The sequence below is a fragment of the Gekko japonicus genome, unplaced genomic scaffold (assembly GCF_001447785.1).
Source record: "Gekko japonicus isolate JY-2015 unplaced genomic scaffold, Gekko_japonicus_V1.1 scaffold443, whole genome shotgun sequence".
In the NCBI taxonomy this organism is placed as follows: domain Eukaryota; kingdom Metazoa; phylum Chordata; class Lepidosauria; order Squamata; family Gekkonidae; genus Gekko; species Gekko japonicus.
Genome location: NW_015172565.1, coordinates 212390 through 225610, shown reverse-complemented (window position 1 = coordinate 225610; position 13221 = coordinate 212390). Strand labels below are relative to the sequence as shown.

The 13221-nt window shown below is 42.4% G+C and overlaps 1 protein-coding gene across 1 annotated transcript in view; it reads right to left on the bottom strand.

Moving 5' to 3' along the window:
* Window positions 1–13221, bottom strand: part of UTP20 (UTP20 small subunit processome component) — an 82442-nt gene that overhangs the window by 55948 nt on the left and 13273 nt on the right. Inside the window, exons 11-19 of the mRNA XM_015421304.1 lie at window positions 12838–12915; window positions 11468–11646; window positions 9861–9995; window positions 9148–9236; window positions 5560–5665; window positions 4366–4516; window positions 3122–3184; window positions 2466–2624; window positions 850–926 (exon numbers count right to left, since the gene is read on the bottom strand). Coding sequence (XP_015276790.1) covers window positions 850–926; window positions 2466–2624; window positions 3122–3184; window positions 4366–4516; window positions 5560–5665; window positions 9148–9236; window positions 9861–9995; window positions 11468–11646; window positions 12838–12915 — 1037 coding nt within the window. The remainder of the gene's footprint in view (window positions 1–849; window positions 927–2465; window positions 2625–3121; window positions 3185–4365; window positions 4517–5559; window positions 5666–9147; window positions 9237–9860; window positions 9996–11467; window positions 11647–12837; window positions 12916–13221) is intronic.

The following is a 13221-nucleotide window of genomic DNA, read 5'->3' as shown; positions in this document are numbered from 1 at the left end:
AGGAGAAATGATGTAGTAGAGTTTCAACATCTGGATCACCAAACTCTAGGTGGGGCCTAGAGATCTCTGAGAATGACAACTGATCTCCAGAGATCAGCTCCCCTGGAGAAAGTGGCTACCTTGGAGGGTGGCACTGTACCCTGCTGAGGTTCCTCCCCACCCCAAACACCATCCCCAAATCATCAAAAATTTCCCAACCCCACAGCTGGCAACACTATCCAACATGGTAGATTTGGCTACACCAATTCAGACTGGAGGTAGCGGGGGGGGGGGGAATCTAAACATTCATCTGCGCATAAATTTCTCAGCAGACAGACAACTATTACAGCAGAAAAGTGGGCTAGGCCAATACCTTTCTCACTTTTGATTCTGAATTTGTAAAACAGCAGACTTACTGTAAATGAGTTAAAGAAACACTGCCTAATATGAGCCTGAAGGTATAAGAGAAGACTGCAAATATCACATAAAGAATGCATTTTGCCTGTCTACATGGATGCAGACCATATACTTTCTAACTAGGACAGTATGCTCAGAATTTAGAGTGGAAATGTACCATTCGCTTCACTAGAACATGGAACTATTTTACCTGCCTACCAATGCTCCCTCTAAGCTGTGGAGTCTTGTGAGAAAAAATTCTACTTTGTGAGCTACTGGCATTAGAGTTGTTAGCGAGCGATTTGGCTACTGCTTACATTAGTTTGCTCCTTCCTGGGCTAAGACAAAACTGTGTGAGCTGGAGGCTAAAAAACTATGAGCTAGCTCACACTCACTCAGCTTAGAGGGGACACTGCTGCCTACAGATATTTAACGTTCTCCACTGTGCATATTTTCCTAGAAAAATTTACTTACGTTATGAGCTCAATCACAGGATCCCACAAAGGGCTGAAGTTAATATAAAGCATCCCCAGTAAATACCGAAGAGGTACCTAAAATAACATTCAAAGATTTATTTTTAAAGATCCAAACAGAACTAATACTCATAAAAGATCAGCATTTAGAGCATTCATAGAAGTGCTTCCTCCCACCAGCTCATGCCTATCTTCCAAACTCTACAAAAAATTCACATTGTTTTATGCTTCCAGCTGGTCCCCTTTAACTTGAATGAAATAACAGTGAAAAGTTACCAATGCTCTTTTATCACAAACAAATCAGGCTTTTATGCAGGTCTATCATATTATTACATCTAACAGCAAAGTGGCTGTTTATGAATGTGGAAAAACCAAGTCACCTACAGGCAAACTAAGGAGTCCTACATATTCTGGAGTGTACAGAAAACTATGAGTTTAAATCATCTGAGGTGGGGGGTGGGGGTGGAAATCCTGATAAAGAATGAATATGCTCCAGAAACTTATCCTGTTATGGGTAGATGACAGTAAATGAAAGGGAGGAAAAAGAGGAAGAGACTGAACCAGTCTGCTTAAGCCCCTAAAAACGGGGGGGGGGGGGGGTTTCATCTCCAAATCACTTCCCACTTCCTGCAATTCGTCATGGCCTCCCCCCTCCAGCTTGTGCCCATTTGTTGGTCATCTGTTTACTAAGCTTAAAAGCCCCTATTGTTTGCTGTCCTTGTATAAGATGCAAACTCACTGTAGCTCACAAAATTATATTAACTCTCTCCTACCTTACCCTATTTATTTTAAATAAAGCCAGGGACAGGGCATGAACCAGCAGAGAACAGTTGACCTCATCTCTTTGAAGAGTACACAAAATATGAAGTGGTAACAAGATTGCTTTAAAAAAAATTAAACAGCTTTTACAAGTGCCCCATATCAAGGTTATTCCAAATCTACACAATAAAAGCGAGTTTCAAAAAGTAATTTACAAGCCCCAGCTGCATGTGCACAGGGACAACCCATTCTCTTGCATGGAGAGAAATGGAAACCCCCCTCACTCTGTGGGGCTGTGGCTCAGTGACAGAGGACCTGCTTTAAATGCAGGAGGTCTCAGGTTCAGTCCGCAGCATCTTCAGTTGACAAGATTATTAGGCAGGTGATGTGGAGGACCTCTGCATGGGACCCCGGATTGCCACTTCAGACAGAGTTGACAGTAGTTTGATTCTTGCTGCAAGTCATCTTAGTGACCACCTGTTATTAAACTCCACTATTTCAAAATAAACAGGAAGCTGTTCTGGTGTGAGACCTTCTTTTAGAGAAGAAGCTCATCTGGTCCGTACAAGAGAGAGAGGGCCTTTTTGGTGGCAGCCCCACAATTATGAAACAACTATCCCAGGGAGGTGCACCTGGAAACCTTACTTTAGGAGGCAGTTGAAGATGGGGTTTTTTAGGACTGCATTTTACTAAATTAGTTTTTTATTTTATTGACTGTCCTAAATTGTGTTTTTAAATTCTGATCTTTTATGTATTTTTCATAATTGCTGTTTTATTTACATTGTAAACTGCCTTGAGTTCCGCAAGGTAGAATGGAGGATAATACATATTCGAAATTAACGAATAATGAAATTTTACCTCCTGCAAAGGTCCCTCTGGGGTCAAGGACTGAACCGTGTCATGCCTCAGCTTCCTTAAGTGGAGCAGTTTCTCACGATAATCATTGACACTCGCTGGCACAAGTTCAGCTTGAAGCAATATGGCAAACACAGACTGTAGCTCTCCTGAGCCCGCATCCTTCACAGACCAGAGAAACACAGTTGCTGCTACAAGATGTCTTTAAACAAATCAACCTATATTCATAACTTACACCAAGAAGAGAAGCTACTAAAACCAGAGAATCCAACATGTTAAATACGTATAAGGGAAATGGAAGGATGGCAAAAAACCTGACAACTGGCATACACATGAAACCAAGCAAGTGTTTTGAATTGGGGGTGGGGGGGATACACCCTTAATTTAAATGGGAGCCATTCACCGAAACGCATTACCGATTAAGGAGGGGGGAAAGTACAACAATATCAAACTATATATTCCCCCTAAATTTTATACAGAATCATTAAGATCTAAATTAAAATTACTCAGAAATGAACTTCATACCAAAGAAGAGTTATGTTTTAACTGTTCCTATAAACTTTTAAGGTACTACCTGAACCATATATTCCACACTCATGCATATGCACAACATCACCACACAGAAGCTTCGTACATTAAATCACAACTTGAAACATTACCTCAGTCGATGTAGGAAGCGAGACATCGAAATGACTTAAAATCCTTACAGTTAATAGTCGTACCTATGTTATCAAAATACAAGGCATAATGAAAGAAATGTAACTGAGAATAGATTAAAACATTGACTTTTCTATTTTTACTTGTCAAACTCAAACAAGTCTTATTACAGAGACCAGCTATCTTCTTAATTAAAGAATTCTACCTCAACAGTAAAAAACTGCAAAACAGGAAATGAATTTCAGTGGGAATAAATGTAAAGTTCTGCATTTAGGTAAGAAAAATCAAATGCATAATTATAGGCTGGGGAAGACTTATCTTTGTAGTAGTATGTGCAAAAAGGATCTAGGGGTCTTAGTAGACCATACACTGAACATGAGTCAGCAGTGTCATGCAGTTGCTAAAAAAGCAAATGTGATTTTGGGCTGTATCAACAGATACAGTGTCCAGATCACACCAAGTGATGGGATCGCTTCACTCTGCTCTGGTTAGACCTCACCTAGAGTATTGTGTTCGGCTTGGGGGCACCACAATTTAAGAAGGATATAGACAAGCTGGAATGTGTCCAGAGGAGGGCAACGAAGATGGTGAGGGATCTGGAGACCAAGTCCTATGAGGAAAGGTTGAAGGAGCTGGGTACATTTAGCCTGGAGAGGAGACAACTGAGAGGTGATATGATGACCATCTTCAAGTACTTGAAGGGCTGTCATATAGAGGATGGAGTGGAGTTGTTTCCTGTTGCCCCAGAAGGTCAGATCAGAACCAATGGGTTGAAATGAAATCAGAAGAGTTTTCGGCTAAACATTAGGAAGAACCTGATAGAGTGGTTCCTCAGTGCAACAAGCTTCCTCGGGAGGTGGTGGGCTCTCCTTGTCTGGAGGTTTTCAAACAGAAAATAGATGGCCATCTGACAGCAATGCGTATTCTGTGAACTTAGGCAGATCATGAGGGGGAGGGCAGGAAGGGTTGCCTCAGTGCTTAGTTCTGGTGCCCCTTTCTTATATGCTCAGGGAAATGCTGATTGCCACTTTGGGGTCAGGAAGCAATTTTTGGCCAGGGATCCTGGAGGTTTTTTGTCATCTTCTGAGCTTGGAACAGCAGTCACTGTGAGTGTGGAGGGGGAGGTATTTGTGAATTTCCTGCATTGTGCAGGGGGTTGGACTAGATGACCCTGGAGGTCCCTTCCAACTCTATGATTCTATGAAATACAGCGCATTCACTGAGAAGCGACTAATAAAGCAATTACCTTGGACACACTGCTTGAAACGTTGCTTTGCAGTTTAGAAAACAGTTCCATCAGATTCTCCTCGGACAAATGCATCCGGTAGCCACACAATCCTAATCTTGTATAATAGAGATCAGCCAAAAGCAAGGCAGATGGTTCTGAATGAAAGGTGCTGGGCATGAAAACAGGAGGTGAAATCAGATACAAGAGCAAATGGATGGAAAAGAAACACCATCACCAATAACATACAAAACTTTTACCTCAGACACTAGATGTGATGAAGCTGAACACTCACTAATCAGCATACCATTAAGCAGCCTTCAAGACTGGCAGAACCAACCTTACACATGCACAAAGGCATATCTGCCTTCAAAATGAATGTATTGATTTATTTGCCTCATTTATACTCCTGGCCTTTCTCACAGAAAATCAAGGCAAATTACAACTTTTTAAAAAAATACAAAAAACTCAATAAAAAACTAGCAACAATTACAATAAAAACTAACTAAAATTTTAATACAAACATTAATATGACACAACACAAAATTCACTACCAATGAAGCAATTTGGACTATAAGCTCTGGGGATGTGCACCTGCCTCTGGCTAACATTACTCTGTAATATAACACACAATAATTTTGCTGCACAAATAACAAACAAGTGTTTCTGCAGAAGGCTATGTTCACACCATACAGTTTTCCACGTAGTGCAGAGGTTTGCTTCCAATGAACCAAACTTCTGCTGTGGAGACGTGGTTGTAAATACTCTAAGCAACAACTGCTTACGAGGATATGGCTGGCTCCCTTCTCCCTGAAAACTCAACTCCATGAGCTCAAATTTACCAAAACCTCAATTAGAACATAAGAACATAAGAGAAGCCAATGTTGGATCAGGCCAGTGGCCCATCTGGTTCAACATTCTGTCACACAGTGGCCAACAATACCAGGTGCCATCAGGAGGTCCAGCAGTGGGGCCAGAACACTAGAAGCCCTCCCACTGTTGCCACCACCCCCCCAAGCACCAAGAATACAGAGCATCACTTGCCCCAGATTGAGAGTTCCTATCTATACCTTGTGGCTAATAGCCACTGATGGACCTCTGCTCCATATGTTTATATAATTTACCAAAACTTACATGAAATAATATGAAACAAGTAATGTTCAGTTAAATATTCCTTATATATAAATAAGTAAAATCCATCTCTTTGCTACCTACCACACCAAATTCTTTACATGTTCCACTGGCAACAAATGCAGAATTTCCAAAGATTCTGATAAGCTAAGCAGTGTACTCACAGCTTGGCAGGCCACAAACAAAATTCCTGGGGATATAAGAGAAGAGCAACAAAGTGTATATTAATTTACATTGAGAAGTGCTTTGAGATGCCTCAGGTTAAACAGGCTATACAAAATGCAAAACAATATACAGTGATATTCTGCAGAACAGAAAACACCACCATTGGAAATGAAAGAATGGATACATAAAGAGTTGCAAATGTACGTGAAGGGATATTAAACATACAACCACATAAATAATTTCAAGTACAGAGCAAAATATTCCCTTTATTTTGTCGGGCGTGAACCAGCTGGCCAGTTCCACCATGGTGCTGGAGTGCTGTTTTTGTAATAGCCAGGTGCCAACATTTGCACAATGGTACATCATGCACCTTTGTGTATATCAGCAATGTCAGTGCACCAGTTTAATCACTTTATCATAGATATTCCAGATGGATTTATGCAGTGTCAAACTACAATGCAATATCATAGCCATTTTTCAACCTGAAAAACCAGTCAGAATTCAGATGCTGCATTCAAGCATTTTTCAAGCTGCAGTCTGAACCCCCCTATCGGTCTGTGAGCTTTTTGCAAGAATAAACTTCTCCATCTTGCTAGTGTGAAAACAGAGCCCTTTAGAGGAATGGGGGTTACAACTCTCCATCTCATGGGGAGGTGCAGAATCGGCTTCTCCCTCTTTAGAGGGATGGAGGTCCTAAAGATGCCACCAGCTGCAATCACCTACTTTTATTTATTTATTTATACTTTCGATTTATTGATCGCTCTTTCTTACACACCTGCAGGCTCAGAGCGATTTACAGTGACTCTTTGACAATTGGACTAACAATATTCGTGGGGGATAGGGAAGACAAACATACAGCATTTTTAATTACACACACATTGCAGCTAGCCGGGGCTTCATCTGCGGCTCACAGCATTAGCTGGAAAACACATTAGTTGCCGGGAACCAAAATGACAGCCCTGTGAACTCTAATTGGCACAAGATACCCAGTCCAAATGCAGTCATTATTTCACTTCTAATATAAAGCCGAACAGGTCTTCGTTCTGTTTTCGAATGCAAAGCACCAGAAAGCAGGAGTGATGCCACGTTGCTTCCACAGACAATAGCAGCCTGTCACAGCTCGGCTGGGGGTGTCACCTGACACTGCCACCACTCTGGATTTAGGATCCCTTGAGAAGGCCCAGAGCACCCTCCCAAGACCTTCAGACCTCCCTTTTAACCGAATAATAGGTGTGAGGACCAGGCAGAGTGAACAATGAAAATAGTTTATTTTATAGGAGGTCAAACAAACAAGGTACAGAATAATAATAGTAAGTGGGTGAAAAGAAAAGAAATCAAATGCCCTAACGCGTCTAAATATATACTGTCCCTAGCTCACTATCTCAAGTGGCTTTAGACTACTCACCCTTCCCTCAGGATGAGGGTTTCTTCCCCACAGCAGCCTCCCTTCTGGCCCTGTTCCCTGGGAAGAAGAATAGCTTTTTCTCTTGCACAAGTTCTTTTACTCCCCAGCCCTCTTGTCATGACCCCAGGGGGTCGTCACCTTCCACTGCCACCACTCTGGACTTCGGGTCCCTTGAGAAGGCCCAGAGTACCCTCCCAAGCCCATCCAAAAATGACCCTTTATAAGCCAAGAACATAGGTGTGATGACCAGGCAGATAACAATTAAACAAAATGGTTAAAACAGTACTGGGGAATGGAAAACAAGACAAGGTGCTTTAAGAGATCTAACAGTGTTTAACCGACAAAATAAACACAAACCTAACGTGACTACCTAGTTCGCTTAACTGGTTACTACTTCAAGGCCCACAGCCTGCCAAGGCTATGCTACCTGTTCTCACCCTGTCCCCAGTGAGGGATCTTTTTCTCTCACCAGACCAGCCTGTCCCCTCTGTGAGACCAGACCGCAGATCAGAGACGAAAGAACACCGTTTTTCAGAGTTAACATCTTAAGTCAGAATCTCCTCACAGAATCTCTGGAAACTGATTGGCTATAACCCTCTCTAAGCATTATGGGGATTGTAAGCTGTCTGCTTTCTACTGCCATGCAGGTCTCTCCTGGGACCAGGCCGCACTGGGCCTTGCTCCCAGTCCTGCACAGATCATGACACCTCTTCTTCCCTATTGGTCAAAATCGGTGCCAAAACTTCCCAAGGCCTTCTGGGGTCTACTGCTAGCCGGGCTCCCTGGGCCTAGTAGGCCTCTGGTGGCACAGCCCAGATCATGACATAGCCAATGGTGGTTTTCAAGTGAATATTGAAAGTTTAGATTCTGTGTGATGTTGGTCTTTTTCTGCTTCAATGGGCAACTCTGAATATCTTTCTAGGCCCCTTCTTAGCCATGTTTGTCGACCTCTATCTAGACGTTACTGACCAACAAGGAAGTGTCTTGCCATTTCTGATGCATAGGTCCCTTCTAATCCAAGGGATGAGATTGATCGGAGTTTGGGTCAGGGGCTTTTGAGTGTGGCCCTACAGAGCCAACTGTCATGACTTGTCTCAGCTCTGCTGATAATGGCACCTCGGAGATAGAAGGGTCCCTCACAGGCCTCAAGATGTCCATATATGTCCCTCAAGATGTCCATAGATGTCCCTCTGAAAGCTTGCAGGCAGACCCCGCGGCGCTTGCCCAGAAAACAGGCCCAGGCCCAGTCTCCAGGGATTCAACAGAGCAGGATACCCTTGCAGAGACCAGCACCCCATCAGGACCTCTGACTGACTTGGAGCCACAACAGGATCCCAGCCAAGACCCGGAGACCAGTGTTCCCTCTAAGCTGAGTTAGTGTGAGCTAGCTCACAGTTTTTTAGCCTCCAACTCACAGATTTTTGTCTTAGCCCAGGAAGGATGGCTCCAGAGCAAACTAATTTATGCAGTAGTCAAATCACTCGCTCACAACTTTAATGCCAGTAGCTCACAAAGTAGAATTTTTGCTCACAGGAGCCCACAGCTTAGAGGGAGCATTGCTGGAGACCCTGCAGTCTTCCTCAGAACACTGGGAACAAAGACAGAGGATGCCCAGGGCAGAGGCATGGGCCCAGTGAGAGAAAACGCAAAGGGCAGCCCAGGGCCTACCTCATGTCAGCGTCTTCCAGGAGGAGGAAGGGCTGTTTTAAGTGTTGTCAGGAGCCGGGACCTTATAACCAGAGTACCAGGAAGGGTAGGGAGCCCAGCCTCCTATGTAAGCCTGCAGAAGGACAGGCACATTACTGGTTCAAAAGCTCCCACTTAGCTGCACTCATGCCTAGTTCCTCTGTTTCAGCCTCTAGCATCATGTGTGTGCAAAGATCCATGTTCCCAGCTCTTGGCTCACCTCCAGGAACCCTGCCAAGCCCACACAAGCTCTACAGCCTCCCTGCCTGTAAAAACATTTTGTTTTATTTCAAAATCTGTGTTGTTACAAATAAGCAACCTGCTTTCACCCCACTACCATGGATTCTGCAACTCCAGCACAATTAACATTAGGCACTTTTGTCCAGCAAGAGTGATGATTGAAAACAGGCACTGACCTTTGTTGGGCTGCCTCTTGTCAACAGCAGCAAAGAGATACTCAGTGAAACCTGTAACTGCTGGCAGGATGTGCTCCTTGACGATTGGCCTGTCAAATACAGAAGTACAACTTAATCTGTTGCTGCAGTTAAAAAAATGTTGGTGGAAATCTGGGAAAAAGTCAAGCATACCAAAACCTTAACTAAATGAGGCTTTCCCCTCCTAGATACTGTCTTGAGTAACCAGTGCATAATACAAGAACTGTTCCCCAGGAGCATTTGCAACACTGCAGAGGATGACGAAATGCAGGTTCCAGATTATTCTGCGTAACAATCTACACTATAATCCTAAAAAGAGTTACGCCCTTGTAACTCCATTTAAATCAATGGACTAAGAGGGATGCAACTCTGTTTAGGACTGCGCTGTCAGTACATCAAAATGTCTTTGTTACTTCCTCCCATCACTGCTTCCTTCTGCCCTTCAAATCACAAAGAAGATTATGACTCTTATTTTCCAGTTTATTTGACTACAGCTACAGGAGTCAGCCTCAATGTTCTCACAAAACCTGTCATCTAATAATAGTAAATATGTGGATGTCATGGTTCTAGCTCTCCTATTTCTGAAAGAAATAGTAATATTTACTTCCCTTAGGATTTACAAATCAGAGACTGTACACACAGCCTATCTGTGTTAAGTCAGGTTAACTATAAAGTACAGCAGTTTATTCTTTTACCTTATATGTGGAAGGACAACAAGAGCTGCCCAAGCTCGTGAAAGGTCAGCCATGTTTCTATTTTCTGGTAACTGAAGACAAGACAGAATGTAATCCAGCACAGTCCTCTGTTCTTTTTCTTCCATTTTCTTACTTCTGAGCTGTCTTCTACTAGACCTAAAACAAAAATCGAACTAAAATTGCTTGCAGCTTTCTCCTGTGACCTTGCAAAGAGGTACCGTTTCAGTCATTTAAATGATACTTTCAACTAATATTCGATTTAAATTTCTTTCTTTCTTTTTTAAATAACATTTTTATTCCAAATTTTCATGTGCAATCATTATCAGTATGAAATACAGTCAAATACACTTAAGTAGGATAGCAACATACAAATTGTAAACTCAGTGCATGTACAACAGTGGGGGAATCCCCCAAATTCGTCTTCTGTGAAGTGATTACAATACATTTCATAATAACATGCTATAAATATCAAAAGTATGTGAGTATACCCCAACAGGTAATTCTCTTTCTCAAATACAGCCTCAAAAAAACAATATGTTAGTGCCAGACATCTATAATTACTGTATTACTTCAAAAAACACATGCCGTTTTGGTTTTCAAATGAGAGCCAGATTTGCACCGCTCTCTATGGACATGTTGTTATCACCTCTAACAGAATTTGTTATCAGACTCAGCCTTCCAATCTTTAAACTCTTTACTGATAGCTGATAGTTCACAATAATCTTACAAAATCTGTATGGAGTGTAATTTCAGCCTTAGTGAAGTCAAATAGAATTCAGCTCATTCATTTCAAGGTAGATGAAGCCTGGTTCTTAAAGTGAGATGGATGAACCATTGTAGTCGTCAAGTATGCCGATGATACCAAATTATTCAGGATGGTGAAAACCAAGACAGATTGTGAAGAGCTACAGGAGGATCTACAGTTCTACACTAATTTTAAATATATGTTGGTGGGGTTTGAAATGGCTGAAACTGAGATAAAAAGTGTACTGGTCCCTGTATAACAGAGAGAGATCTTGAGGTTATTATGGAAGGGTCAATGAAAATGTTGACCCAGTGTGCAACAGCAGTGGGGGGGGGGGGGGAAAATGCCATGCTAAGAATTATTAGGAAAGAGACTGAAAATAAAACAGCCAATATTGTAATGCCCTTGTGCAAAGCTATGCTGGGAGGCAGCAGCAGGGGAAGGCCTCAGATTTTATGCCCTGTTTGCCCTCCAGGGCAAGTGGTTGACCGCTGTGTGAAACAGGATGCTGGACCAGATGGGCTGCTGGACTAGTAAAAGCTGAGAAATAATCTAAACATCCCTTAAATCAATGGATCGTTCTGGTTTTAGGCCAGTTCAACTGGTGGACATAGCCTTTAACAAACACGTTCCTCTTTTCACTTTGCTTTCCGCCCATTTGAATGTGCAGCCAACGCATCCAGGGAATTTAAGTGTGCTTACCACTGAGCCATTAACAAATCACCATCCATACCCGCTTAACTGCTTTGCCAGCTTCCTCAGCAACACTGCACTAACAAGCTTCCATGAAAATCTCAGAGACATACCCTTTATTTTTTGTGTTTATAAAATAAAAAAGAAATTTAAGAAATCAGAGACATACTCTTGATGTGATTCCATAAAGATGAGGGGATATTTCTCAAAGGCCATTGAACCCACAGTGGGAGGTTCTGCTTTCTCTAGGATGAGTTTAGCCAAAACTGCCAATGCCTCCTCCTGGACCAGAGGATCATCTCCACAGATGCAATGCTCAATGTATTCAAGGAGGCTGGGAAGGAATTGCTGAGAAGAAATACAGAGTATAAATCGTAACAGGTGCCTTCACTTCCAAGGAAACAAGTAGCAGACCTGAAATGTACCAGAACTAGAGAACCAGAATGGGTTTGGGCCAAGTTATCACAATACTAGGGCCCTTTCTTTAGTATTAGCTCCTTAGCTAAATTTAGCATAGAATGCCAGAATCCTCCAAGGAGCAAGGATTCAATATTCTGATGCATCTCTCTTTCAGTGCCTCAAACATATGAACTGAACTAAGAAGGCACAATACTACTCTCAATTCTCCCTTGATTACATAATCCAAGGGCTTCTGTGCCACACTCCAACATTCTCCACGTGAACTTAAAATTTTCCTGAATTCCATGTTCACTCCCCTCCATCCTGCTTCGGACAAACCCATCTCTATTCCACCTCTCCGATTTCTCACTGCCTGTACAACCAACCTTTAAGTAAGTCCCCCACCCCAAAGAAACCACATTCTTTCTGTCAATACGTAGCACTGGAGGCAAGGCCTCCACTGCACAGCTGAGAAAACTTTACAAAATGTTCCATGGGTTACCCAATTATGACTGAAAACCATGATCAAAACTAAGATTAGTTCATACAAGCAACTTTATACATGCTTTGCCTCCACATCTCTCCTGACACATTGGCAGTACTTTGAGATTCTGTTTACATTTACAAGTATTTCAGAAGCATTTCATCCCCATATTGCAGATGGGAGTCTGTGAGGGTGAAAGGGAGACTGGCTTGTCTAAAGCCACCTATTGACTTTGTAATAGAGATGAGATCTGAACCAGGGAACTCCTGGATCACAGCTCATTTTCTTAGCCACTATCTCTCACCAGTTCATTTCATTTGTTACCAACAAGTCACTCTCCAGAAACCCAGCAGCTATCACTGAGTGAAATTCTGGCTTTCCATGTTACACAGCTAAATGTATAGAATATTCTTTTGAAGCTCCAAATCTATAAAGGATTCAACCCAGTCAAGTGTTTTGCTTTTGCTGTCGGTTTTGCATCTATCCTGACACAGAAAAGGGCAACTCCAAGCAATGCTGAATCAAACATATAGACATATATTTCCTGCAGTGCAATCTCCAGCATCCCTGTAAACATCACTCTCTCTCCATACCAATATCCATCTGAAAAGATCCCACCTGCAGGTTGCTTAAGAAGAGATTAGAACTCCACCTACCTTTTCAAACTGTTCCACTACAAACATGGATTTTGAAAAACTCCATAGAGAATTCCTGTCAAATCCACTTTTGAAGACCTATAGAAACAGCAAACAAAAATCTTATCCAGAGACAGTGGGATTTCTCCCCCTTGTCACCAGTCGATATGAACTAACGTTTTCACAGGCAGAAGTACCTCCTGCCTCTGTCCTCCTGCAGCAGCCCAAAATGCCTCCTGAAATCCTATTCCTGAGGAAGAGAGCTCTCCTCCCAGTATATGATTTCAAGGGGAAATTTCAGGCAGCTGCGGGGGGAGGGGGACTGCAAGAAATCCTTGCACCTGAGGAAAAATTAGTACGGATCCAAACCCAGAAAATGCCATTTCTGGCCCATAATCCAAAAGA